Source organism: Panthera onca, chromosome E1, assembly GCF_046562875.1.
Source record: "Panthera onca isolate mPanOnc1 chromosome E1, mPanOnc1 haplotype 2, whole genome shotgun sequence".
Taxonomy (NCBI): Eukaryota; Metazoa; Chordata; class Mammalia; order Carnivora; family Felidae; genus Panthera; species Panthera onca.
Window position 1 is genome coordinate 27,203,776 of NC_138352.1, and position 27,711 is coordinate 27,231,486.

General features: G+C 57.7%; 1 protein-coding gene across 1 annotated transcript; it reads left to right on the top strand.

Annotated features, from left to right (window-relative positions):
* Window positions 1-1,397: 1,397 nt before the first annotated feature.
* On the top strand, window positions 1,398-27,187 carry GRAP (GRB2 related adaptor protein). Its single transcript, XM_060647131.3, has 6 exons — window positions 1,398-1,589; window positions 10,280-10,377; window positions 14,384-14,506; window positions 23,786-23,954; window positions 25,787-25,960; window positions 26,659-27,187. Exons 1-6 carry the CDS (start codon window positions 1,512-1,514, stop codon window positions 26,740-26,742), a joined length of 726 nt encoding a protein of 241 aa, XP_060503114.1. The 5' UTR covers window positions 1,398-1,511; the 3' UTR covers window positions 26,743-27,187.
* The last annotated feature ends 524 nt before the right edge of the window (window positions 27,188-27,711 follow it).

A 27,711-nucleotide genomic window follows, 5' to 3' on the forward strand; every position in this document is an offset into this window, starting at 1 on the left:
TTTTAAATTTTTATGTTTTATTCATTTTGAGAGGGGAGGAGGAAGGGGCAGAGAAGAGAGAGAGAGAGAGAATCTCTCTGCGCTGTCTGCAGGGAGCCTGACACGGGGTTCAAACTCACAAACCTCATGACCATGACCCGAGCCAAAATCAAGAGGCAGATGCTCAACTGACCGAGCCACCCAGGTAGCCCTAGGAATTATACTTCTAAAGACTCATATATAATGAACTTCTTTCTCTCTCTCTCTCTCTCTCCCTCTCTCTCTCTCTCTCTCTCTCTCTATATATATATATATATATATATATATGTGTATATATATGTGTATCCCGAGGCAACTGATTCCAGGGCTGGGGCAGGAGAAGTCTTAGACGAGCCTGAAACATACTGGTAGAAAGGAAGTGCTCAGAGAATGATGGGGACTTGTCATCATTCTGGGGAGTCCTGCGAGGCAAGAGGACAAGGAGGCAGCTGGAAAGGGGTCCCCCTGGTCAAATCTGGGATACTCTGAGCATTCCAAATAATTCGTTGTAGTAACGGATTGTCATCCATTGACGAAAACACCTAAGCGTGTCCCATCCCGCACCCCAGGGCCCTTCCTCACTGTCTTCTTCTGGGTTTGTGTCTCCTGTCTTTCCTGGAGAGAACCTGGGTACTAAACAATACCATCGTATTTATCCATTTATGCTCCTTCCCACAATACTCACTCACTTGTTCCGGAATTGCTGCACTGGTGCCACAGCCCATAGCACACCTACTAAGGGAAGGCCAAGACTTATTTGCAGTTCTCTTTGACCTTAGGATCTCAATCGCACAGCCCGGCATTTGAACCGGAAGGGGCACCTTCCGGATTGGGCTTTGACGTACGTGTAGGAGTCTCCCGGGGAGACAAAGTGGAAGAGAGGACCCTGCAAAGGGACATGCATGTGCAAAAGGCCTGGGGAATGGAAGAGGGGTGTGTACCCCCCTACTAGGGCAGGGGCCCAGTGTTTGTTTACGGGGAAAGGAGATAACAAAGGGTGGGTCTGGAGAGGAGTGTGGTGGGGGATGGGGGTCGTGGCTTGGAAGGGCCTTGAATATCAGGCAAGGAGCTTGGGGTTGACGTAGCAGGCACTGGGGAGTCCTGAGGGGCACTGGGCTTTACAAAATGTGCAGGGCAGATCGGCAAGTTGGTGGGGGTGATTGGGACCTTGAGATGTGATGCCCGAGCTGCCGGGGCGGCTTTGGGGTCACTTCTCTGGAAACCTCCGTATCTCGTCTGTGACTTGGGCCAAAGAGAGGATCCACTCCCGGGGCTCCCCGGGGACTCCCCAAGAGCCCTACCTGGCCTTTGGGGCCTGAGGCAGAGGCTCTCTGTGTTCTGTGACATGTCTGCTTCCTGTTTCTCCTCCCTCAGGGGAAGCCGCAAAGAAAAACGCGCTCTCAAAACAAAGGAAGACGGGTCCTCGACTGCAGAGGAAGCAGGAAGCTCTGACCCTGCTCTGAGCCCAGCTGCCGGGGCCTGGGGACAGTGGGATGGAGTCCGTGGCCCTGTACAGCTTCCAGGCCACGGAGAGTGATGAGCTGGCCTTCAACAAGGGGGACACGCTCAAGGTAGGGTGGCCGGGATGTGCCGAGTTGGTCACACATGGAATGGGGGGGTGGTTAAGAATGAGGGCCCGGGACAGCCCCCCAAACAGAGTCCAGCTTCTACAGGAGGACGGGCCCGGCTTCCCCAGTTATTGTGATTCTGGACAAGCCACTTGCTTCCTCTGAGCCTCAGTTTCCTCATCTAGGAAATGGGGGGATAATTAATTAGGACCCGTCCTTTGGGGGCTGTTGTGAGGGTTCAAGGAGACGTTACCATAGTGCCTGGCAGGGGTTGGTTCAACACCCAGTTTTCCGGGCGAAGAATTTGAAAAGACAGCTGAAAGGAGGGAGGGAGGGAGGGAAGGACAGAAAAGCTCTTAGGAAAGGATCGCGTGGGCACACTAACCTCCTGGGGCTGAAAGAAATGTGCCCGAAGTGTAAGAATGAGCTTCCCAGCAGTGTGGAGAAAAGGGAAAGGAGAGTCCTACCACAGCTTGTGTCTCCTTGTCTGCCCCCCCTTTTCTTTTTTTAGTTTTTATTGTTTATCTTTGATTTTAGAGAGAGAGCGAGAGAGCACGTGTGCGAGCAGGGGAGAGGGGCAGAGGGAGAGAGAGAGAGAGAAAATCTTAAGCAGACTCCATTCCACAACCCTGGGATCGTGACTTGAGCCAAAATCAGGAGGCAGACAGACAACCGACTGAGCCAACCCAGGTTCCCCTTTTGATGCACATCGCACCCCTCTAAGGTGGTCCGGGCCGACGGGTTTGTGGGCGCTCTCTCTGGCAACGTCCCTGCTTATAAGTCTGCATATGCAAGCAGAGGTCAGGGGCCAGATTCAGAAGCGGCCATGCCAAGATTTAGGCACTGGAGTCCCGCTGACGTATGTTAAGGAAGTCACTGCCCCCTCCCTGGGCCTCAGTCTCCACACTGGAGCAGCAGCCATTAGACGGGGTGTCTCTCCCCGCTGCTGGGCCCCGCTCTTGGCCCCAAGCTTCAAGCACAAGAGGAGGGGACAGGAATGCCCATTTGCTGACACCCCACCAGAGCCAGGTCCCGAGCTCAGCAACGCACACTAACGTCCCAGTTAAGCTGCCGAGGTGGGGAGAATCAATGCCCCCTTTCACAGGTGACTAAACTGAGGCACAGGGAGGTGACACGACTTGCTCGGCATGGGGCCAAATGTGGGGTGCACCTACGTCCTTTGCCTCTGGAACCTTCATTCTGTCCCCGTGGGTCTGGGCTGGGGTTTGGGGAGCTCATGACGCTCCCCAAGAGGAACAGTGTCCCCTTAGGGGGCTCCCTTCCTCTCTATGCTGGGATGCCTGCCCTCAGGTCCACCTGAGGTGCCGGCTGGGGGCCCCGGGGACACGTGGCCATGTGGGGACGGGGGCAGGCTTAGCACCAGCCCCACCTATAGCCAGGGTATGAGACCTTTGGTGAGAATCACGTCTAGTTGAGAGATCTTACTAATCTGAAAGCAGTTTGGGGTCTGTAGACCCAGATGTAGGGCTTGGAGGGGAGCAGGACAGGGAGGAAATAGGAATGAGGTGGGTGCTGGGCTCCAGCTGAGGCTCAGAGTGACCAGCCAGCAGTGGATGGGGATCAGTGGGCGTCCCCCAAGCGACCGCAGCAAAGGCTGTGAAATCTCCACTTTCCTCCCAGATTCCTGTGCCCGCGACCCCCACCCCCATGTCAGTCAAGTTTCCCCGCTAACTTCTGCTAAAGCGTCAGCCGACTCCTGGTGTGTTTCTTTTACCAGAAGTTCTGGTTAAGGCAGGAGCGAGTGAGCTCATGAGCTCATGAGGACAGGGACCACACCAGGGCACCAGGACGTGAAACGGTGCCTGGCATGCAGTAGCCTCTTAGTAAGACATGGGGAATGTTGCAGGGAAGAAGGAAGGAAGGATTAAAGCGTTAGCTGAAACTTGGGCATCCCTTATGTCCACAGAGACTGACGAGGGGAGCTTTCAAGCTCAAAGAACAATGGAGGAATGCCAGGCAACGGGAAGAGTGGCCTTTTCTCCCCTTCCTTCCTTCCTTCCTTCCTTCCACAAACACTTGTCAAGCTATGGAGCACATACTTAGGCATTGTCCTAAGTGCTGAGGGTGTAGCAATGGAACAAGGCAAAGTCCCTGCCCTCCTGGAGCTGACATTCCAGAGAGTGAGTGACACCAGGAGGTGATAAATGGATTGACGAAATCAACCCAGGGAGATGAAATGCAGAGGGCCAGTGGGTGGGAGGGGACAATGGGACAGCTTTAGGTGGGGTCGTCAGGACAGTCTCTCAAAAGAGGGAACATCTAGGGGTGCCTGGCTGGCTCAGTCAACAGAACATGAGATTCTTGATCTCAGGTCATGAGTTGGAGGCCCACATTGGGCATAGAACTTACAAAAAAAAAAAAAAAAAAAAAAAAAAAAAAAGAGGTAACACCTTAGCTGAGACCTGAAGGATGAGTTGGAACCAGCCATGCAAAGAGCCGGGGGAAGAGAGCAGCAGGTGAGAGGGAACAGCTGGTGCAAAGGCCCTGAGGCAGGACCGTCTCAGTGTGTTTGAAGAGTTGAAAGAAAGGTCTGTGGCTGAAGTGCAATGAGGGAAGAGAATCACAGGGTAAGGCTGATGTTGGGAGGTAAGCAGGAATTAGGATCTGTGAAGGATTTGTATTTCATTCCAAATTTGAGGCATACTCACGGAAGAGTTTTCAGTAGGGACAAAGACTGGATCGAGTTTACGTTTTGAAAAGATAACAGAGGGGACAGGAATGGAAGCAGAAAGGGGCTCTTGCAGTCCACTAAGTAAGAAATGAAGGTGGCTTAACCTTAAAAAAAAAAAAGACAAGATATTAATGTCCTTAATATGTAAAGAGCTCTTATAAATCAACAAGAAAATCACAAACAGCATAATAGAAAAATGGGCAAAGGATATGAATGGGAAAATTGCCGAAGAAGCAACGTAAGCAAGTAAGTGCCCAATTTCACCAATAACAAAAGACGTGCGCCTTAAACCAAGTAATCGTTCCCCATTTGCCAGACCAGTGAACTTTTATTTTAAAAAGAATCTCCAAGTTTGTTGAGGATGTGAGAAAACACGCACTTTTACATGTGGGAGGTGGACAGGGTAAAGTGACGATCATTTTGATGGGAACTTGGGAAACATATAAAAAGCCGTAAAAATATCCACGTGTGTGAGCCAGAAATTCTGCCTCTGGGAACCCGAGATGTAATCAGAGATGTATGTGTGTTCTCTCATAAAGGACTCAGGGAGCACTCAGTGTGTCCCTGGTCCCATTCTCCGCCCTGGAGACTCAGCAAGGAGAAAACGGGCACAGTCGCTGCTCACGCAGCTGGTATTCTGGTGGCAGACGTGGGCCACAAACCAGATAAAGAAGGAAAACACAGAGTTTGTCAGATGGGGAAGGTGTATAGGGAAAAATAGAGCAGGTGAGAGGTGGGGCACGTTGGCAAAAGCGTCTGCAGTGTGAAATTAACCTGCGTTACCGGCTTAGTGCCAAATATTACGCAGTCCTGAAAATGCTCTTTGGGGAGGGTGTTTCATGCTTTTTCTGCACATCTCACATGTTCTGCAACGAGCAAGCATTCCTTCCAGGGCCAGCTGAGGCGGTGGGATAGCACGTTCACGGTTGTGCAGGTGCAAGGTCACATTTATTTATTTTGGATTTGGATGGATTTTTTTTTTTTTTTGTATTAGCTTTATTTTGTTGGTTTTTTATTTATTTTTGTGTTAGCTTTTAAACAGACTTTATTTTTCAGAAGTTTTTGTTTTGTTTTGTTTTTTTACTTTTTAACGTTAATTTATTTTTGAGACACAGAGCGCTAGCCGGGGAAGGGCAGAGAGAGAGGGAGACACGGAATCTGAAGCAGGCTCCAGGCTCTGAGCTGTCAGCACAGAGCCCCACACAGCACTCGAACTCACAAACTGTGAGATCATGACTTGAGCCAAAGTCGGACGCTTAACCGACGGAGCCACCCAGGCGCTCCTTAGAAGTTTTCTTTTCTTTTCTTTCTTTTTTTTTAATGTTTATTTATTTTTGAGAGAGAGAGGCGGGGGCCGGGAGGGGCAGAGAGAGGATCTGAAGCCGGCTTTGCGCTGACAGCACAGAACCGGATGCGGGGCTCGAACTCACGGACCGGGAGATCATGACCTGAGCTGAAGTTGGTGCTTAACCGGCTGAGCCACCCAGGACCCCCCAGAACAGCTTCAGATTCACACGAAAATCGAGGAGACAGTACAGTGGCATCTGGGCCCATCTCTCCCTATCCGTAACATCTTACATTATTAACCCCATGCCATTTTTTCCCCCACGACTGTGACAAAGTGTATCAGGGGACACCAGAAAGGACAAAGTGGAGGGGACAGGGTGGGCAGGGGGCAGATTAGGCACCGTCTCTAAATATATAATAACCACAGCTGGTTCGTAATGATTCGCTGTCCATTTCAAATTTCAGACCGACTGTCCTCTGTGTCCAAGTGATTTTGAGTTATTGCAATGGGATCGTCTGTTCTCCTCTATGCAGTTTGTCTTCTACAATATATCTGTGGCCTTGGATGAGCACTTAATTGTGTGGCTGCATTCGTGTGTCTACCTTGTCTTTCTCTGCATCCCTGGCAGAGACACAACCGATGTCCCCACGGGAGCTGCGTCACGTCCTGGGTCTCGTAAAGGCTGGAGGTGGATGGAGGTTGCTTCTGACTTGCATAGGTGCTCAGATCATCTTTCCAGATGGTGGAGGTGGAGGGTGAGGTCCCAGAGGCCACCAGGGTGGAGAAGGTGGGGGTGGCCCAAAGCCCACGGATGGTGATAAAGGGCAGCCCACGGGGTATGACACGGAGGGCACTTCTGGGAAAGGAGGAAATGCTCTGGCAGCCCCATTGACCTTAGGTGCCTGAGTGGCTCTGTCAGTTAAGCGTCTGACTCTTGGTTTGGGTTCAGGTCATGCTCTCACTGTTCAGGAGTTCAAGCCCCCCGTGAGGCTCTGGGACAACAAATCTTGAAGCTGCAGAAACCTACAACCACCATGCAATTTTTACCTTAATGGGCTGATGTGGCTACGTTATTAACTAACGAACATACTCAGAGTTTCTGCCTGGCTTTTATTTTTTTAACATACTGTCTTAAAACATTCTTTACCCCGATTCCCGAGTTTCTTGGGGCCCCCTTAAGTTTTGCTCCCGAGGTGCCTCACCCCCCTCACTCTTGCGGAGCCCTTCCTCTGTGCAACTGTAAAATCGTGAGCATGATGTCACCCTGTGTGCCCCCTTCTCCCGGGGCGCAGCTCCTGCAGCCATCCCGTTGATCCTTCCAACCGGTGCTTCCTGAGCACCCCTGAGGGCCAGGCCCTGTCCCAGAAGTGCCCACAGGCAGATCCCAGCCTCTGGGAGCCCAAGATGAGAACATCTGAGCTCTGGTCTTGGAAGAGACCTGGGTGGCACATAGACCCACACTGGACACACCCAGACATCACTTCCTGGAACAAAGCATCCTCCCCGGTTGGCTGGGCATGTCCGGGTGCACAGGACCCCACTGTTCCCAGCTGAAGGAGGGGGGCCGGGTGGTGGCTTCACCCCCATCTCTCCACGGATGACCCGGCCCCCAAGACCCAGACTCGGGGAGCCCACAGCCTCCTTGGCATCTCCAGAGACAAGGTCGATGGCACCTCGGACCCAATGCCAACAACCCTGAGCCCTCTAACCTGCTCCCCGACAGCCATTCCCGTGGCAGCCTTCCAGCACTCGGCCCAACCCCCTCGAGTCGTCCTGGCTGCTCCCCAACTGTCTCGTACCCGGCCGGTCGTTGAGTCCTGTCAGCGACTCTGCCGAAACCTATCCGGAACCTGACCGCCTCTCCACACCCCCTCCCCGACTGCCCTCCTCCTCCAGGCCTCCCCGGACCCCGGGCAGGTGCACAAGCTCCTCACTGCCCCACCTGCCTCTGCTCCTAGCCTCCCCAGTCTCCACACGGTGGCCATAACTCAGAGCCTGAGCCTCCCCTGCTGCCCCTCCCTGGCTTCTCTTGGCTTTTACTTTTTTTTTTTTTAAGTTTAAATTTATTTATTTTGAGAGAAAGAGTGAGAGCACGAGCAGGAGAGGGGCAGAGAGAGAGAGAGAGAGAGAATCCCAAGCAGGCTCCGCACTGTCAGCACAGAGCCCGACGTGGGGCTCGATCCCACAGACGGTGAGGTCATGACCTGAGTCGAAATCAAGAGTTGGATGCCTAACGGACTGAGCCACCTGGGCGCCCCTTCTCTTGGCTTTTAAAGGAAAATCTGAACAGCTTCCCGTGGCATACAAGCCCTACGTGCTCTTGCCTGGCTGGCCTTCCCCACTTCTCCTCACAGTTCTGCCCTCCTGAGTCAACTCCAGACCCTCTGGACTCCTCTCGGTTCCGAGAGCAGGGCTTGCTACCACCTCAGGGCCCCCTGCACTGGCTGTTCCCTCTGTCTTGGACACCGTTCCCCGCATTTTCTCACATCCGGTTCCTTCCTGTAACCGGGGTCTCCGTTCGCATATCACCTCTTCAGGGAGGGTTTTCTGGACCACCCCCATCTGTCCCCTGTTGACAATCTGCCTGCCCTCAACCAGACATCCTCGATCTATTTCGGAGCACTTGCCACTAATTTAAGGTACCTGTTCAGTTGTTTCCTTCCTTCTTTATTGTCCGCCTCTGCCCACAATGTAAGCTTGTTCCCTGCTGTCTCTCTAGGACTTTGCATGGTATCTGGCACACAGCAGGTGCTCAGGAAATAACTGATGAGTGAATTCCCTGGCTGGGGACCTTGGGGTAGGACAGTGTCCTGGGTGGAGGGCACCCATGGGGGTAAAAGCCGGGGGCAAGCCAAGGTGTGAATTTCACCAGGGAGGAGCTGATCTGTCTCCTTGGTGTCAGTTTTCATGGCCCAGAGGGTCTGTAGCTTTTGGACAATTTTAACGGTAAGAATTCAGCCAATCTGGGGCACCTGGGTGGCTCGGTCGCTTAAGGGTCCAATTCTGGATTTCGGCTCGGGTCATGATCCCGTGGTTTGTGAGTCTGAGCCCCGCATCAGGCTCTGTGCTGTCCCTGGCTTGGGATTCTCTCTCTCCCTCTCTCTCTCTCTCTCTGCCCCTCCCTCGCACGCACTCTCTCTCTCTCAAAATAAATAAATTAACTTAAAAAAAAAAGAATTCAGCTAACGTAGCTAATGAGAACATCACAGATGAGAAAACTGATGCCAAGACTAGAGAGAGAGTCGGAAGCAGACGGAGTAGCCCAGCCCCAGGCTCCAGGGCATCTTCCTTGAATCTGTGGCCATGGAAGACAGCCCACAGGCTTTAATTCTCCTATTAAGTTGGGGAATTATTTTTGTTTTGTTTTCAGCAAAAGTTTTCCTGAGTCAGCCACCTGCTTCCGTCTGTCCCCGGGGCTGCTGACCTTGCCCAGGCTACAGACTCAGGAAGGAAGGAGTCAACGGGGCCTGGCAGACAGACAAGGGGGTGCCTGCCTGCACGGCCTGGGCCCAAGGCAGCAAATCCCAGCTCTTCCTGGCAAAATGGAACTAAGTTGATGCCCTTGCGTCTGCCTGCCCCCCGGCCCTTTGCACCTGCAATGCCCCCATGGTAGCATGCTCTTCTATATCTGATGTTTTTTTTTCTCTCAACAAATACCCACTAGGATTGAGCCGATGTGCGCATCTGCTCCAGGACTGACAGGAGCGATGCCCCCTTGGCCTTGGGTCCAGACACAAATGGGAGGTAGAGTGGAGGTAAAAACCAGTGGGCCAGGGTCCCCCCAGACCAGCTGAGCCAGGAACCCCAGGCCCCAGAGTCCTGGCTTGCTGTATGGGCTCTGCCTCCCCGCTGCTGGGTGGCCTTGCTCGCCCCCCACCTCTGGGCCTCGGTGTCCCCATCTGTGAAATAGCCTTTGGTGATGAGCTGTCCCATGGAAGGCTTGCCCCGGGGAAAGGAGGAAGGGGCCCCAAGATTCATTCTGTACATACTGTTCCTCCCTGCGGCCGCTTGGTTGCTCATCCACTGTAACTACCAGCCCGACTCGGGCTGTTTCAGTTCCTCTCGACCCACCTGTGGGGCTGCAGAGATCTCACGCCATGGACAAGGAGCCCATGTGACCTGGGCAGACCAGGCCTCGGCCACGTCTCAGCCCAAAGACCTCCTTTATTTTGCTCTCTGGTGCCTGAATCCCCACCACCCTGCATTGTCACCCCTGAACTCAGATTATAAGGGTTGTTTAAGTGTAAGTGACCCCAGGTGACCACCGGTAGGCGCTGAGCTCAGGCTGGGGCTCCCCGACCTTCCAGGGTCCCTCCGACCTTCACCCCATGGCTTGGTGCACGGCATGCAAATGCTACAGAAACCCCATGTTCAGGGGCACAGCTCAGGAACTGAGGCACCCCAGATCTGCCCCCCCCAGATCTGCCTGGGAGTCCAGCTCCGGCCCCCCTAAAGTTCAATGCACCAAAACCTCACTGGGTCCCCAGCTGTCCAACCTGGGGAGTCTGTGACCCTCTTGGGGACAGGCTGTCCCGGGCCCTGAAATCAGACACGGCCCTCGTGAACTGGGGCAGGTCCCCAACCCTCCCCTGTGAAGTGGGTCCTGGGCTGGCATGGGTGATGCCCACCTGGGGTCCTTGAGCGGCGAGACCTCAGCTGGTGGCAGCCGTGCCTCTTCGGTAAGCAAGTGACCGTTGTCCCTCCCGCCCGCAGATCCTGAACATGGAAGATGATCAGAACTGGTACAAGGCTGAGCTGCGAGGTGCTGAGGGCTTTATTCCCAAGAACTACATCCGCGTCAAGCCCCACCCGTGAGTGGCTGCCCCCCCCCCCCCCCCCCCCCCCGCCCCGGCCCTACCCTCAAGGTGGCCCCAGCCCCTGCAGTCAAGTGTCCTCACCTGGCCTGGCCCGGGCGAGCCGAGCTGCCCGAAGGGCACCCCTTAAGCATGCCCCTGGCTTCTAGTCATCAGTGTCTATGCTTAGCAGGGGCAGAGGACAGAGATTCGAGGACCAAAGTGGTAGCAGGGTCAAGGCCAGCCCAGGCCACGCCCCTGAGGGCCTGGAACACCAGAGAACACCCAGGAGAGTGCTGAAGGGGACAGGGCCCCGGGCTCTCAGCCAGCTGGGCCACTGGCTGCGGTGGGGTCTCTGGCAGGTCCTGCTGTCTCTATGCCTCAGTTTCCTTACCTGTAATACAAGAAGGGCCGAGGCTTCAATCTGCAGAGGATTCTAGAGCTCTCTTTAAGAGTGGGTGTCATGTGTGGGGCCAGGCATCCTGGGACCTGGGACCTGCTGGCCCAGGGAAGCTCCCAGCACGCCCTCAGCAGGTGGCCTCCCACACTGCTGCCCTGAGAAGGACCGGGGCCGACCCCGGCCCCAGAACAGGCCCAAGTGGCCGAGAACCTATGAAAAACCGACTGGATATGCCTGAGATGATGGTGGAGGTAGGCCCCTCACTCAGTCACTCGTCAAACACTAGCCGCAGCCCCAGGGGGCCTAGCTGGGTGATGCCAGAGACACATGATGAGACGCTGGGGTCGGAGCAGCCCCATCCTGTGGGAGCGACAGGTCATAAAGAAAGCACGAGATGGGAAGGCCGTCAGCATTGAGGTAACTGGGGAAGGCTCCTCAGAAGAGGTGACAATGAATGGGGTTTTGAAGGGTGTGTAGGAGTTAGCTAAGCAGCAGAAGAGGGAGGCATTCCTGGAAGAGGGGACAGAGAGGACAATGAGGAAGAGCCCGTGGCAGGAGGGCCTCAGATGCCAGGCTCACGGTGGTGGGGAGCGTGGTGATGGCTGAGCAGGGGAGGGACCCTGTCACAGGTGGAGGCGTGTGACAGGGCCGTGCAGGCTGGAGGGGACAGACTGGAAGCCATGAGGTGTGTGTGACGGTGAGTTAGCAGGGGAGGGCAGTGCAGGGTCAGGGTGGGAACTGGAGGGTATTTCCTCTTTATCTGCCTTCGAGTTATTTCCAAGCTGCTACCACCTCCGGCTTCCTGTGCGGGCAAGGCCCCGTCCCACCCACATCCCCAGCTACCCTGCCTGGGTTCCAGGCATCCCCAGCCTCCCCACGCAGAGGCCGCTGCCTCTAGCCGACACCCTGGGCTGCAGCTATGACATCCAGGCCCTGCGGTGGCCCTGTGGGCAGGTATCTGTCCCTCTGGCCTTATAGTCTTTCGGTCAATAAAGGGAGAACACGAGGGGAGAGAGAGAGAGAGAGAAATGCCAGGTGTCCCAGGGAATCCATAAGCCAATGGAGGACACAGGCAGGAGTGACCACCGTGGGCCGGTGGGTCAGAGAGAGGCCGCCAGGGGGAGGAAATGGCCTGGTGAAGGCCAGAAGCCCGGAAGGCACAAAGCTGCTGAGGAGCCCTGAAGAGAAGCTCGCATTTGCTGACCCAAGATTTCGGTGCAGGGCCAGGCCTATCTGGGTGACGCTGGTGGCTGAGACAAGACCACACCTGTTGGAAGCCATGGAGGGTCCCCGTGTCTGAGGCCCTTGGGGTCCCGGGGGTCAGTTCTAGCCACCTACATCTGGGACAGAGCAGGGACAGGGGTGAGGCCCCCAACCCACCCACCAGGTCATGCCCAGATGTGTTCTTGGCTAACCTCAGCACCTTCCCTGGCCCCAAAATAGCGGTGGGGAAACTCGGCATCTGACTCAGCCCGTCGGGCCCCCGGGTGGGGGGGGAAGGGGAGGGGGAGGGTTGGGCAGGGCTGGGGCGGGCTGGGGTCCCAGAAGGCCTCATCCTACACCAGCCCCACTCCTTCCCTGAGCACCCCCACTGTCTCCCTTGCCTGCCCGGGGAGCCCCTGGGGGAACCGTGATACCGACCAGGGGCCCCAGAGGCACTCCCCCCGGCCGTGTGCCCGCGGCGGCCGTCAGGGAGGGCTTCCCAGAGGAAGGGCATGGTCCGCTGGGCCTGGAAGTTACAGTAGAAGTTTGCCAGGGAGGGCAGCAGACAGGCCTAAGCGAGTGCTGTGCGGGGAGGGGCGTGAGCCATTTCACAGCAGCCGAGGCGCCTGCAATCTCTCCAGGGCAGACAGTGGAGACAGCTGGATTCTGGGGGCTTCGGGAAGTGCTTGTCCCGCACCCCGTCCTTCAAGCCACCTGAGGACCAGCCCTGCCTTCTCCTGACGGGGGGGGGGGGCAGGGCTGGCCTCCTCAGAGGGTGTGGTTGCCGAAGCCTTTGAGGGTGACGGCCGCCCACACACTGACGCCTCCTATGGGGTTTTGTGGGTTCTTTGGAGACACCCGAGCCCTCAGGAAACGCCCACTCAGGGCCCCACTGGGCCCCTGCTCCTGAACGGTGCCTGCACCTGTGTCCTGCTGGGGGCCGCGGCCTCCCAGCTCAGCCTCCCGAACTCCGGGGACCCGGGCCGAGCTTTCCAGATGGTGGCCTTGAGCCCCCACACTCAGCAGCCGTCTTCTCTGCCTCCCCTCCCAGGAAATCCACCGTGAGATGGGCTCGGGGTCCCCACCAGTCTGGGGACAGCAGTAGGCTAAGCCTCGCTTCTGGGTGTGGTTTCCTCAGAAGCAGCACCTGAGCCGCAGTGGGAGGACGAGAACTTTCTTTTGGAGCGGGAGGCGGGCAGGGTAAGTAGGGCTGTGCCGTCCACACGGCCGCGGACGGCGGCGACAGACAGGAGGGGCACCGGAGGGAGAGGACGCGACACAGGCACCCCAGAGTGTTCCATCGGGGCAGGGAGGTGAGTGTTTGTCCACCTGCTCATCTCAGAGAATGTTCCGGGGGCTCGGTCCATCCTGCACACAGGCCTGTGTTAGTCGCCAGAAAAAAAGCCCCGGGGCCGAACCCTGGTGTTCGCATTTGGCCCAGCCCCGTGCGGGGACGGCGGGGACGGTGGGGATGCGGTGGGACACCACCGGCAGCTGCCGCTCCACCTATCGCCCTGGCTCTGGGCTTCGAGGGCTCGTCAACATCCTGACACAACAGGAAAAGTCCCACCTCACATCCGCCCCCGGTGCCAAACTCAGACTCAGGAAACATTTGCTGAAAGAGGGAAGGGAAGCTTGACAAGGGACGGAGTCTCTGGACCCCACCCGGGGTTGGCCATGGTGCCACCATGAGACTCTGGCTGTTCTGGGCCTCAGTTTCCCCAGCTGAACAAGAAAGGGCCCAGCCAGAAACCACCTGGACGCTACAAGGGTGGGCAAGGCCCAAAGAGGCCGGGGCTGCGTGGGCCACACAGCGAGATGGGCAGGCCTGGCAGAGAAGCTGAGCCCCAGCCTTTTGTCTCCAGGTACTGGGGGCAGAGGGGCAGTGGGGGTCTTGTAGGACTTTAAGCATCTACCAATCACTTCTGCATTACCCAGTTCTATTTGGTCAGCTAGAAAAGGGGCTTGGACCTGTGAGCAAAAGTCCAGGCGGCCTCAGTCTGTGCATCTGTGAAATGGGTGCAGGGAAACTGCCCTCCATTTTCTCTTCTTTTTTTTTTTTTCACTTTTCAGAATCTCTCATCTAAAACAGAAGAGCTCAGCTGGGGTTGGCCAGGTCGAGGTGCCCTAAATTTTGATTTTTCTCCTTTCATAATTTCTCATTTCATAATATGTTTGCCTGGCTTGGGCTCAGGAGCCAGAACGCCGGGATCGGGTCCCCACTCCTGCCTGCCATGGCGTGTACCCTTGGGTTCGTTGCTGTGCGATTCTGAGCCTCGGGCTCCTCATCTGTGAAATGGGTGCAATCACATCTCCTGTGTCTCGGGACCGCCGTGAGGATCCGCGATGTTGGACGCCCGGCACACGGGGAAGGGGTAGCCTGGCCTCCCCACTGCCCTCACTCGTCCCCTCTCTCTGCAGGTGGTACTCGGGCAGGATTTCCCGGCAACTGGCCGAAGAGATTCTGATGAAGCGGAACCACCTGGGAGCCTTCCTGATCCGGGAGAGTGAGAGCTCCCCTGGGGAGTTCTCTGTCTCCGTGAAGTGAGTTCTGACCCATGGGGGAGCACAGAGAAGGGTGGAGAGAGTAGTCTCCCTGAGGGAGGAACAGCCAGAACCTGGAAGCAGGTGACTGTCGGGGGCGGGGGGGGGGGGGGGGGGAATGACACGCACCCCGGCGTGTGGTCCAGAGTGGTGGGAATATGCTTGGAAAGGGGGTCAGGGCTGCCTGCAAGGCCTCAAGTCCCGGTGCGAAGGGTCTCTGGACATTATTCTCTGGGCAGTAGGGAGCCATCATAGACTCATCATGAGCGGAGGAAGAAGGATGCCAGGGTTTGATGTAATGGAAGCCACTGGGGGCGGGAGAAGCACCGAGACACCCAGGGCAGGTGTCCAGGATGTGGTGTGGGCAGGGTGCCACCATATGGTGCCCTGATTGAGATGAGGGACTGTGGGGCCAGGCTGCTTGGGTTCAGGTTCTAGTTCTGCCCTTTCCTGGCTGTGTGACCTTGGGCAAGTCACTTAACTTCTCTGTGCCTGCTTCCTCTGATGTGAAATGAGTAATTGCAAGGAATATGAGTCAATATATATATATTTTTTGAGTCAATATATTCAGAGCGATTGGAATACTGCCTGACATTGAAGCAGGGTCGCCGTGATGGGAGGGTCTGGCTTTGTGACCAGCAGCTCCTCGGGCATGACGTGGCAGTCTCTGGGCAGCTCAGAACCCAATCCCAAAGGCCACAACTAGGGCCATGGAGGAATCCAGGCTGGAAGGTAGAAACAGGAACAGGCATCGGGGCGAAGGGGTCTGGTCTCTGTGTTTCCTATTCTCAGGACCTGGGACAGTAGGACATAGATGCATAAATTCAAGGAATATTTTGTTGAGCTACATGTCCTGTGCCAAGCTATTCTAGAAGCTGGGGAAATGACGGTAAAAAAAAAACCCAAAGTTGCTGCCCTGATGGGTTTATGTCCTGGTGGGAGAGACAGACAGCATACAAGGAAGCAAAGGAATAGAGCAGGAGCCAAGGTGGTCAGAGATGGCCTCTCTGAAGAGGTAGTATGTTTTTAAATGTTTATTTTTGAGAGAGAGGCAGAGACAGAGCATGAGTTGGGGAGAGAGAGGGAGGGAGATGCACAGAATCCAAAGCAGGCTCCAAGCTCTGAGCTGTCAGCACAGAGCCCGACGCGGGGCTCGAACTCACAAACCACGAGATCGTGACCTGAGCCGAAGTCGGACGCTTAACCGTCAGAGCCACCCAGGCGCCCCAAAGGTAGCATTTGAACAAAGATCTGAACTTGGAAGTGGAGGCTGCCCAGGTCTCCAGGAATGAGGACCTGGGAGGAGAGACTTCTACGCAGAGGGAATAGCAAATGCAAAGGCCCTGGGGTAGGAATGCACCTGGGCCGTGTTGGAGTCCACAGGAGGTGGTGTGATAAGAGCAGAGAAGCAAAGGGGGAGAGGGTGAGGGATGTGGTCAAAGAGATGGAGCTGACAGGTCCTGACCAGGAGTTTTCTCTGGGAGCAGTAGGGAGCCATGGAGGGTCTTGAGCAGGGGGAGATGTGATTGGCTTCCATTTTTTGGCAGATCCCTCCGGCTGCTATGAGGAGGAGGGATGGTTGGGAGTAAGCAGAGCACTTGGAGGCCAGTGAGGAGCCAGGCCGGAGGTGGCGGTATCTGGGACTCTGGAGGGGGCTGAGGACATGAAAAGCGACCGGGGAGGGGAGTGGTGTGGATCTGCGAAGTCAGGGCCCCCAGCAAGATGCCGACTGTCAGGGTCTCCGCGGGAGGCGCCCACGGTGCCAGCTTTTCCTGTCACTGACCGCGGTATTGGGGTGGCAAGGTTGCCAGCGGGAGGGAGGGAACAAGCAGCGGACCCTGGAGCTTGGCAGTGTGGCCCCTAGGAGGCCGTTCTCCCGGGACTGGGTTGGTTCACGGCCAATGGCTTGATTGTCCAAAGGATAAATGAACACGGGGCCACTTTGTTGGTTAATGTGGGGGCTGGGGGGGGAGTGTGACAGGGCGCTGGGGTCCGGGGAATCCCAAAGAAGCAGAGAAAGAAAGACACGGACAGGGAGGCTGCTGGGGCATGTGTGTAAAAATGACCCAACATCGCGAGAGTTCTCGGCACTTACCTGATCCCCTCCAAGCTATGCAAGCAGCCGGCCAGTTCCTTTTACTTCCCTTCCGTCCTTGACCTCCAGGGAACAGACCGGTTATCCCAGGGGATGGGAATGGCTCTGGCCCTCTTTGAGCCTCTATTTCCCCATCTTAAAAATGGGAGCACTGTTGAGGCGCCTGGGTGGCTCAGTCGGTTGGGCGTCCGACTTCAGCTCAGGTCATGATCTCCCGGTCTGTGGGTTCGAGCCCCATGTCGGGCTCTGTGCTGACAGCTCAGAGCCTGGAGCCTGCTTCAAATTCTGTATCTCTCTCTCTCTCTGCCCCTCTCCTGCTTGCACGCCATCTATCTGTCTCCCCCAAACAAATAAGTCTTTAAAAAAAATTTTTTTAATGGGAGCACTGTCAGTGTGCATGTGTATGGGGGTGGGGGGGATGCTGTGAGTTCTTAGCTCTGATCCACCACCCCGACCCCCGCCCCAGGATGGTCGTGGGCATCTGGAGTGCCCCCTGGGTCACTTCCCACTTCCACAGCTCAGCCTCCACTCCCCAGGATCCGTGCAAAAGCAGGAAATGGAAATTTTCCGTGTGCTGGCTGGCCAAGGGCCTGGTCAGCTGGGAATGGCGCCACCAGGTGGGCTGGTCCAGCTTCGAGGGGCTCCTGGAATCAGTTCAAAAGCCCAAGATCACCCAGCAAAGCAGGGGCACAGGGGACTCAGCCGGACAGCTTCTGCAGCTGGAGCTGAGGGGAGGTGGTGGCCCTGCCAACCCCCACCCTGCCTCTCCCTCCTCTGTGATCAAATCACACCTCCATGCACTGCCCTCTTCTGGCGATTCTTTGTAAGTGCAGCCCGGCTGGTGCAGGTTCAGACGCTGCTGTCTGTGTGTGTGTGTGTGTGTGTGTGTGTGTAAGTAAGAGAGAGAGAGAGAGAAAAGAGAAGAGAGAGGGAGGGGGGGAGAGAGAGAGAGAGAGAGAGAGAGAGAGAGAACCACAGAGTGGGACAGAGAGAGGAGTCAAACCAAGGAGTGTGGTGGGAATGTAGACACGGCCTGGCCCAGGCGTCTCCACGATGAATGAATAAATACGGGCAATTCAGAGACAGGGGACACTTTCCACATGGTGAAGGAGGTGATATCTGAGCTGGGCCCTGAAGCCCGAGTAGGAGTTTGGTGTACAAAGAGAGGAGAAGCATGTCAGGCACAGGGACTAGCCTGTTGGACCCGGAGTTGGGGTGGGGCAGGGGTGGGTTTGGATAGCAACAAGTCCGACCAGGAGGGGAGACAGGTAGTACTAGGAAGTAGTTGTTGAGCAGGGGAGCCAGCACCCACGTCCTGGGAAAAGGCCTGGGAGCATCTTTCGGAGAAATCCTAGCACATGCCCTTCCGCACGTCCCCCAGGGCATCCTGGCCGAGCCCCCCTCCCCCTCTCCCCCCCCCCCCCCCCAGGTCAGAACCAGAAGGAGCTTCCAGGGCTCAGCTAGCTGTGGTTTGTGCACAGCGTCACCAGGTGGCGTCCTCCACCCCCCAGTTTCATCCCAGCTGAGCCACGCCTCCCAGGTCCTCCTCCCATTCCTGGTCCATTGTCTCTCCCGGGGGCCTTTCAGTGGCCCTTAGAGGATCACAGGGCAGGGATTAGAGTTGGAAACTGAGACTCAGAGGGCGTATATGGCTGGGAGTGTGGGCTTTTGAGCCAGAATCTCAGCTCTGATACTAGCTGTATAACCCTGGGCAAATTACCCTCTGAGCCTCAGTTAGTAAGTGCTCCAAAAATGCAAGTTATGCTAGTTATTATGTTACCTTCTAAGGGCCACACTGCTTCCCAGCCCCCTGTCCCACGAACCCAGGGCTACTAGAGAAGGGGCAGTGACAGAGTGGCAGGGAACCCAGTTCTCGTCCTGACTTCGCTTCCCGTCCCCCCCCCCCCACCCCACCCCATGCCCCGGGCAGGTCCTGGCTTTCTCTTGGCTGTAACGGCCTCATCTACATCATAGAGACAGCAACCCCCAGGTTGTGAAGTCCAGTGACTCGATGGCCATCCAGCAAAGTGACAGCTGTGCAGGTTCACGTGTGAGAGCATTTCCGCCTGCATCGGCTTGGCTCTCGGGGACTCTGACCCCATTCCACGTGGCATCTCCCGCATGCTCACGCCAAGCCCCATAAAGCTGTCAGAGGTGGGGTTTATGGGCCTGGGCTGCCTCTCGGAGCGAGAGCGGCCACGGCTGACTGCCCTTTGTGAATTTACAAAGGGCCGTCCGCCACCACTTCCAGGGGCATGTCTGAGCTGGCAGGCAGCAAGCCAGGGACCAAGGCTGGGGCGCAGTGCCCGGGCTGTGTCGCTTTTGTCCCACACTCCCAGCCAGCCTGCGGTGGACTTCTCCGCCTTAAACGGCAGGTTGCTCCCAAGCGAGGCATTTTGCTTCCGTTCAGGCCGGAAGCGCCCTGGAGTCAATGCACGTATGTTTGCTCTGGTCACCGAGTACCTACTGTGTGCCAGGCCTTGTCCCAGGTGCTTGGGATTCGGCCATGAACAGAATAGGACAAAGCTCCCTGTCCTTCGGGCACCCATTTCTACTGGGGTGACAGACAGGAAACAGTTATACAAATTATATAAAATCTTGGAAGATGATAAAGGCTCTTGGGAAAGTGAAGCAGGAAAGAAATGGTAGCAGAAGGTGGAGGGTGCAATACTTTGCAGGCAAAGACAGAGAAGAAGTGATCCCCAGAAACCCCACTGGCAGGAAACGGGGGCCCAGAGAAGTGCAGTAACTTACCCAAGGTCACACAGCAAGGAAGAGCGGAGCGAGTGCCCATTGACCCTCTGCGCCCTGACAGACCCACCTTTCCTGAGTCCCAAAGACCCAGGGGTCCCTGCCAAGGTCCCTTTGGTTCGATTTCATGTCTGCTGCGGCACGTGTATTCCGCCCCAGCCCTTTTCTGAGGCTAGAGAAGGGCCATGCCTAATGGAGATCACCCGGTGGGGGTGAGCACCCAGACCTCTGCCCCGGAGGGCCCACAGGCCCCAGCCGGGGCAGTCCTGGGGCTCCTGACCTTACCCCAGCCTTGTTTATCCTGTCCCTTTGCTGCTGCCACTGTCCCTTTGCTGCTGCCACCAGGCCAGAAAAACCAGCCGGGCAGGACAGGCTGTTTCGAGCATCAGGACTCAGTTGGTCCTTGAGGCTTTTGTTACAGCCCAGAGGCCAGGCCCTGCCCCTCGTTCCCCCCACCCCGCCCACAGTGGGCGGGTGTGGGGGTCACACACAGAGACAAACACACCGACGGCTGCAAAGAAAGGGTCTCACACATACAGTCATACAGTCGCACTCACGGAGCAGAGAGAGAAAGAGACCTCCCCCTCCCCCCCACACCCCTAGAGACACGAGAGACACGGACACCAGGCACACGCAGGCCAGGACACTCACACAAACACCGTGGGCACTGCCCACTGTTGTGGACCAGCTCCACATGGCCCCTCCTCTGGCCTCGCCCAGGTCGAGACCCCTTCCTGGCCGCCCTTCCCGCCTCCAGCTCAGCAGGGCTCACAGGGCACGGCTGTCTGCACTCAAGCCATCCCCCCTGCCCAGTTCGGGGGTCATCTGGAGTCAGACATGGATCCCCCTATGTGCCCTGCAGCTCCCCTGGGCCGGGGGGAGGGAGGGAGAGTCCACAGACGGTCTAAAGGGTTCTCAAACACCTCAAGGCTCCACCCGGGCCTTGAAGGATGGCTAAGGCCAAGACCACAGAGGAAAGGGAAGGTGTTCCTGGGGAGATCACTAGCAAGGGCCCCACGAGGCTGGAAGATAAGCTGGCTAGAGAGAGGGAGACTGCCCCAGATGCTGAGTCCTTGGGGCCACCCGATGGAAGTGGCCCTGCTCAGCCTCAGACAAGCGTGATCACTGATCAGGAGGGGCCACGCCTGGCTTACATGGCCGCCCCTGGCTGTGGGCAGGCCTCTCTCCTTTCTGGGTCCTGCTCTCCTCACTACAGAACAGGAAGGTTGGACCAGGCGGGAGAAGGGACAAGGCCCGTCATTTACTGAGGACCTACTATGCACCACACACAGGTGAGGGGCTGGAACACGCAAGCATCCCAGATTTGAGAATTCTCCCAATTCTCAGATTGGAAGGTTCTAGAATTCCTGGGTCCCTTGTCCCTTTCCTGTCTCATCTCCTCTTCTCTGCTCGCCGATTGTCCTGTGTGATCAGGGAATGCTTTGTTCCTGATAACTTTCCTGGTAACTGAAGGTAACCTCCAAGCACCAAAAAGTTCAAAGTTGTGGTCCGTTGGGGTCGAGGTCATTTTCTTTTTCTTTCTTTCTTTCTTTGTTTCTTTCTTTCCTTTTCTAATGTTTAATGTTTATTTTAATATTAGAGAGAGAGAGACGGATCACAAGCGGGGAAGGGGCAGAGAGAGAGGGAGACATAGAATCTGAAGCAGGCTCCAGGCTCTGAGCTGTCAGCACAGAGCCCGACGTGGGGCTCGAACCCATGAACCGTGAGATCAGGACCTGAGCTGAAGTCCGAAAGTTGGACGCTTCACTGACTGAGCCACCTGGGCGCCCCCTGGAGATCATTTTCACAGCTACTACCCCCTTATCTGTCCCCTTACCCAAAGGGGAGGGGCCGTCCTTACCCCAGGTTCCTCCTCCTGCCTCTGCACCAGGTGGCCCAGATATGACATGGAGTCCTTGGGGTCCGTTTCCTGGTTTCTCACTTGCCCGGCTTCGGGTTGCCTCACTCCGCTGCTGGGAGAGACACTCCTCCCCGAACACCCCTGCCAAAGTCTAGGGACCCGGGGAAAACCTGATCTCGCAGGGACCGGACACTAGGGAGTCATAGGGCTTAGAGGCTGCCTCAAGGGGAGCGTGTGGCCTCTGGGAGGCTGTGGCAGACCAGACAGGGCAGGAGGCACCGTCCGCCTGCCCGCCCTAGTTCCATCCCAGGAACACGGGCATGCATGTCGGCCGGCCGACAGCATGAGTGGCTTAGTCACCTGGGAACAATGCTTGCTGATGAGCGCCTTTGTCTCGGGTCTGGGGATCACTGCTCCACCCGGTCCCAGAACTGGCTCGCCTTGGAGCTAAGCTGCCCTGAGATCTGGATGTGTCTTAGAGAGGGTGTCGGGTCTATTTCAGGGTCAGGACACCTGGAGGGCTGGAATCACAGCTCAGAGCGGACCGGACAGGAGAGGGTTTCAAGAACAAAGCACCTGATGAGCATTTAAGCCTTGGGCCTTGGCGCTCTAGTCCCTGGGTCTAGCCTCTCCCAGCTGGGCTAGCCCTCAGGGCCCACTCCGGCCTCCCTGCCTTTTCGGTGTGTAGTATGCAAGCCGTTCTGTGCAGTGGGTCAGAAGAAGGCCGTACAAGGGGCTGAGGAACCCAGGGAGACCTCTGACTCTGACTGAGCTTGGGCCATTTTACCTGGGCTTTGAGGCATGAGTAGGAGCTTGACTCGAGAAGAATTTGGAGAAAACTGTGTATGCAAAGGCTTGGAGGGGAGGTATGTTGGAGTGGAGAGAGAGATTCTGTGTGGTTTGGACCCCTTAACATGGGCAGGGTGGGAGGCATCCCACTTTGACCACCCCCCCCCCCCCCCCACGCTCCCAACACACGAACAGAACAGATTCACCTTAAACAATTATCTTCAGTCTTTAATCTTAAACCTTCAACCGAGCAGCACACCCGCCCCAGGACTGACGCTGGAGGAACCACGGGTCCCAGGCCTTCTGGGCTCTCAGCTCCACCAGCCACCTGGGCAGGAAGCCCTTCCACGGGCAGGTTCCTAAGCTGGCTTCTTTCTGCTGGGGAGCCGGGGTTCTGCTGTGTTCTCCCAGCAGATTCCCCCGCCTCCTGCAACCCCCCTCCGGGGAGTGCATCAGAGCCCCCCGTTGGGCAGGTGAGGAGGCCGAGGCCCAGAGGCCCAGGTGAGCTGACCAGAGCAAGGAAGGGTGGCCGTGGTCTTTTGGCCAGGCCCAGAGGATGAGAGGGAAGGCCTCCTGGGGATCACAGCCCAGGGAACAACGTGGTGCAGTAGCAGTCCTGGACTGGGGCTGACAAGGTCTGCGATGTTCCCCGCATCACAATTAGAATTATGATTATTGCTATTGCCGTACGACGAGAACCAGCAGGGGAGCATGCTAGAATGACGCTTCACACGTGGGAGCTTGGATGTGGCCCCAGCTCCGGTTTCTGTTGCCGCGTGTGACCCTGGGGGGGGGGTCACGGTTTGCACTCGGGGCCTCAGTTTCCCCACCGTACAAAGGGCTCGGTTTGCACCTCCTGGACCACGTGGTGGGGCCGGCCACCCTTGCAGAAGGGAGGGGAACCGCAGTGGTTTGTGCTGCCCATTGTCCTAACGCTGGCCCCACCTCTGGTCCCAGTCCATCATGGCCTGTCCTGGCCTATGGGACATGCTGTGTGAAGGAAGAGAGTATATGAAGCATATGAAGGTGAGGCTGGGCAGGTAATCAGAGCCAGATCTCGAGTCCGAGGTGTTAAGATTTTCTCCCGAGGGCAATGGGGAGCCATAGAAGGTTCTTGAGGTAGGGGGCAGATAGAGACATGAAGCATCCGACACACCTGAGCTCCTCTCCCACCTGCAGGCTTTGGTCTGAGTCAGCATGGTCTGAGGACTCACTCTTCGTGGGACCGTGAGGGCCGGGAGGGGGCTAGGGGAGATTGTCACGTCTGAGGGGCATATTGAAGAGGTGTGAGAAGAGAAGGCCGTTTATTGATTGATTGATTTTTAAAGTTTATTTATTTTGAGAGAGAGAGAGAGAGAGAGAACGAGTGGGGAAGAAGGGCAGAGAATCCCAAGCAGGCTCTGCACCGTCGGCACAGAGCACGAGTCGGGGCTTGAACCCACGGACCGTGAGCCCACGACCTGAGCCGAAATCAAGAGTCGGACGCTCAACCGACTGAGCCACCCAGGCAACCCCCTCCTCCGAGAGGAACCCGTTCAATGCTGCCAATTAGCCACAGGCAGCATTTTCTGAACCCTTTTCCAGAAGGAAGGTGCTACCATTATCCAGAAGCTGAGGTTTAGAGAAGTTCAGTGACCTGCCTAAGGTCTCACGTCGACCTGCCCTCCTGCCCTGCACCTTCTCCCCCGACTGCGGGTCTCAACCAGGGCTGAGAGGGGCGAGCTTCCAGGGGGAGGCAGAAGGGGGGCCCCCGGGCCCTGCTGAGGCTGCCCCTCTCCGCTAGCTACGGTGACCAGGTACAGCACTTCAAGGTGCTGCGTGAGGCCTCGGGCAAGTACTACCTGTGGGAAGAGAAGTTCAACTCCCTGAATGAGCTGGTCGACTTCTACCGCACCACCACCATCGCCAAGCAGCGGCAGGTTTTCCTGCGGGATGAGGAGCCCCTGCTCAAGGTAGGGCCCCCCCCCCGCCCCTCCCCCCTCACGTGAGCCTCCGCGGGGGGCCGGGACACCTGCCGGGTCTGGCCACCCCCCACCCCCACCGGCAGCCCCGCATCCAGCCCAGGCTCTAGAGTCCGACTCTGGTGGCACTGCGGTGAGACACGCAAGGGTGGGGACGGAGAGGGAAAGGAAAGGAAGGAAGAGAACGGATGTGACGCGGGGCCACCAGTGTCTGGCTTGTTCTCAGCTCCTGGCGCAGTGCGTGGGTCACAGTAGGCACTCGGTGTGAATTTGCGTGAATGAAGGTACAGACACCTGCCGAGCCTACCGGGTGCCGTGTGCGCTGAGCTGGGCTTAGTATGCTGGGGTCCTCATCTGGCCATTGCCCAGGTGAGGAAACTGAGGCGCACCCAAGACCACCCACCGGGTAGGCTCTGTCCGGGGTTCTGGTCCTGAGGAGCTGGTCTTGGGTGGGGTGGAGGCAGTGTGAGTGCTCGTGGGTGAGGGCCTGGCTGGGCTCAGGGTGTGTGTGTGTGTGTGTGTGTGTGTGTGTAGTGGGGGGTGGGCACCCAGCCGCCACTGGTCCTCGCAAGAACAGCAATTTGCTAGCCAGCCCTTTCATCAAGGGGCCCCTAGGACCAGCCCTCGCTCTCATCAGAACGATGATAGCAGCCAACAGGGTTATTAGCCCCAGTGTGCCGTTTCCTCTGGGAGGGGGGGTTCGGCAAGGCCTGGGGCTAGAGGTCAGGACCCTGGGACGGCCCGGTTGAGCCTGGGCTCTGCAGGGGAACCAGGGAGCATAGCCTGGGGCGGGGGAGAGGGGAGGCTGACGGACTGCTACAGAGAAGCTCCAGTCCTGCCTGTCCCTAGACCCCCACCACGCGTGACCTTCGTCCGTTCCTCAACTGGGCCTCGGTTTCCCCTCTCATGTGCCAGGAGGGTCAAACGGTGCCTCGGGAGACCCCCATTCGTGCACTCTGGGCCGCCAGGAAGCTGCCGGGCCTCCTCAGTCTGATCCTGGGGCTGGGTCGGTGGCGAGCTCTCTGTCTGAGCCACCTTCCCTCCCCCTCCCCCTCCCCCCGCCAGGCCTCTGTCCCAGACCTCCTGCAACCTCTCCCCTTCACCGCCGTGGGCCAGGTCTGCCCTTGGAGAATGTGAGGGAGCCAGTGTGGAGCTGGCTGAGGGCTCCCCACACCGCCCCCGCCCCCCACCACTGCCTCGCTCTGGCCTGGGCCCTGGGGGCACCCACCCTGTGGGAGAACTCCAGAGCTGGCTCAGTCCCCTAGGACCCATGCCGCCTCCTACTTCCTGGGCAGAGAGCCGCTAATTACAGCCTGTCCACTGATCCTATCACCCATCCTGGATAAGATTCCGCAGGCTCAGAACAGAGATGCTGGTGGGACCGGTAGGGCCGGGACACCGGGTATAATCGTCACGGCGACAGGCTGACGTGCCTGCAGAGAGCTCTTGTCCGCCCGCCATTTGCGGGGGGGGGGGGGGGGGGACTAAGTCCCACGAGGGTGGGGACTTACCCGAGGTCACCTCGGGGTATAGATAGGACAGGAACCCAGGCCTGAGAGCTGGGAGCGGCCCTGAGTGACATCCTCTCCCTCGAAGCTCGGTCAAGGGCGCAGCGGTAAAGTCTGTTCTTAGCTATGCACCACTTTATACCTTACAAGGCCTGTTCCTGTGGCCAGGACAGTGGTGTTGGTCTGTGGAGAGGGTGGCGTAGACTTGGAGTGAGAACAGAGTCCAAGCTCAATTCTGCCCTCCCACCCACAGCAAATCACTTCTCTTGTTGGGGCCTCCTGAAAACCCCCACTAACCACCTCCTCCCCTCGCAGGGCCCCCGGGCCTGCTTTGCCCAGGCCCAGTTTGACTTCTCGGCCCAGGACCCCTCACAGCTCAGCTTCCACCGAGGTGACATCATCGAGGTCCTGGAGCGCCTGGACCCCCACTGGTGGCGGGGCCGGTTCTGCGGACGCGTGGGCTTCTTCCCACGGAGCTACGTCCAGCCGGTACAACTGTGACCGGGGTGGGGGCCCGGGGCGGGGGCAGAGCCAGCAGGCCATCCGCCCACCAGACACTGAGGTCCCCAGAGAGGACGCGGACGCCCCGTCCCGGGGTCCCACGGGGCTCAGCCTCACTGGAACGTGGACCTCCTCACTGCCAGGCCCGGGCTCCCGCTGCTTCATACAAACGGAGACGGGGCCTCGGTGCCCGAGGACCGCTGCGATGTTCAGTGCCCACCAGGCAGGGGGAGCTCCCAGAGCTTCCTGCTGGCCTCTTCCTGTTGGCTGCCAGCTGCATGGTGTCACGGGGCAGGGGGACAGAAGCCCCACTCACTCCAACCATCAATGGCCGCGGTCTCGGGGCTCTTGTATTTGGGGGCTCTACCCGAGGAAGCATGGGGGACGGGTTCACCTGGGGCTGACCATCTTCTGGGCCTCCCTGCCCACCCTCAGATGGCCCCTTGAGGTGTTCTGGCTACCGGGAAAGTGGCTTAGAGGTGAGGGACAGGCAAGGGGACTGCACGCACATTGACCTGGACCGATGGACAGACTCCAGGTGGAGACTGACTTCTCAGCAGCCCCCTGACGACTTCGGGCCCCACTTGGGTGTCCAACACCCTCACCCCACCACAGACACTTTGGGGAGGGCCTGCGGGAGGGGAGTGCAGGGATGAAAGAAACAGGCAGCTGTCCCTCTCCCATAGGCCCGACACGATGGACAAGCTCCGAGGGCAGGCCCCGGGCACAGCCACTTGGGGGACCTGGCTGCTCTGGCCTTCTCTGTTTAGGCCCAACTTCTGCCCGGACTGGGGTTCCCGGAGCTCAGGGAAGCTACAGGCCAGGCGGGAGGCCAGGGCCACCGCCGGACTTTGAGGTCTAACAGCATCTGGGATGGGACACTGGCCTGAGCACCGGCGGGGCGTCCGCATGGAATGTGCCACCAGCAGCCGGTACTGACTAGCCCCTGCCCAGGGCCTGGGCACTTTGGGGGGCAGGAAGCATGAAACGGGGCTCCGAAAGTGCCTCGAATGCCAGGCTGATGGTGGAAGGGGCAGGGAGCGGGGAGGGAGGGAGGGGACGGCCTCGTGGCAGCCAGGAGCAGCTGGGATGGGAGGCAGGAGTCCAGGGAGGGGGACTCCCCTCTGCCCAGGGCCGTCTGGAGACCCTTCAAGCCCCGAGCTGCTCCTGACCTGGGCCCGTGTATTCAAAATAAAAACAGGAAAATGAGTATAAGGATGTCGATCGGAAACCTCATTTTCTTTGCTTTGTGCTGGTTTTGAAATACCGCCTTCTTTCTGTCCGTCGCCCCCCGACCTTTTTAGGACTCCTCCTTTGCCGGCTCAACTGGTGTGCGGGCACCGGACCGGCTACGCAGTCGCGAGGGGAGTCCCTGGGTCTCTGGGCCTCGGTGTCCTCAGTGAAAGCGAGGTAGGCCCGAGGATTCCGAGCGCTCCGGCCTTCCTGGCCACGGGGCCAGCGTCAGGCGAAGTAGGCGTAGAAGAAGATGTTGACACACATGAGCAGAATGGCGTTGAAGCCACACACACGGGCCCAGAAAGCGTGTTTCTGGGGTGTCCGGCCATCGCCTGGAGGAGGTAGGAGGAGGAGAGGGAGACAGATGAGGCCCACAGGGCCACACTTCGTACTCCTACGTCCAGGGTGCCTTGGGGTGGGAGAGAGACTCAGAGTCTAGGCTCACACACGTACCTGCTTTGGCTCCCACGAGCACATCCTGAGCCAAGGTCCACCAGGTAAGG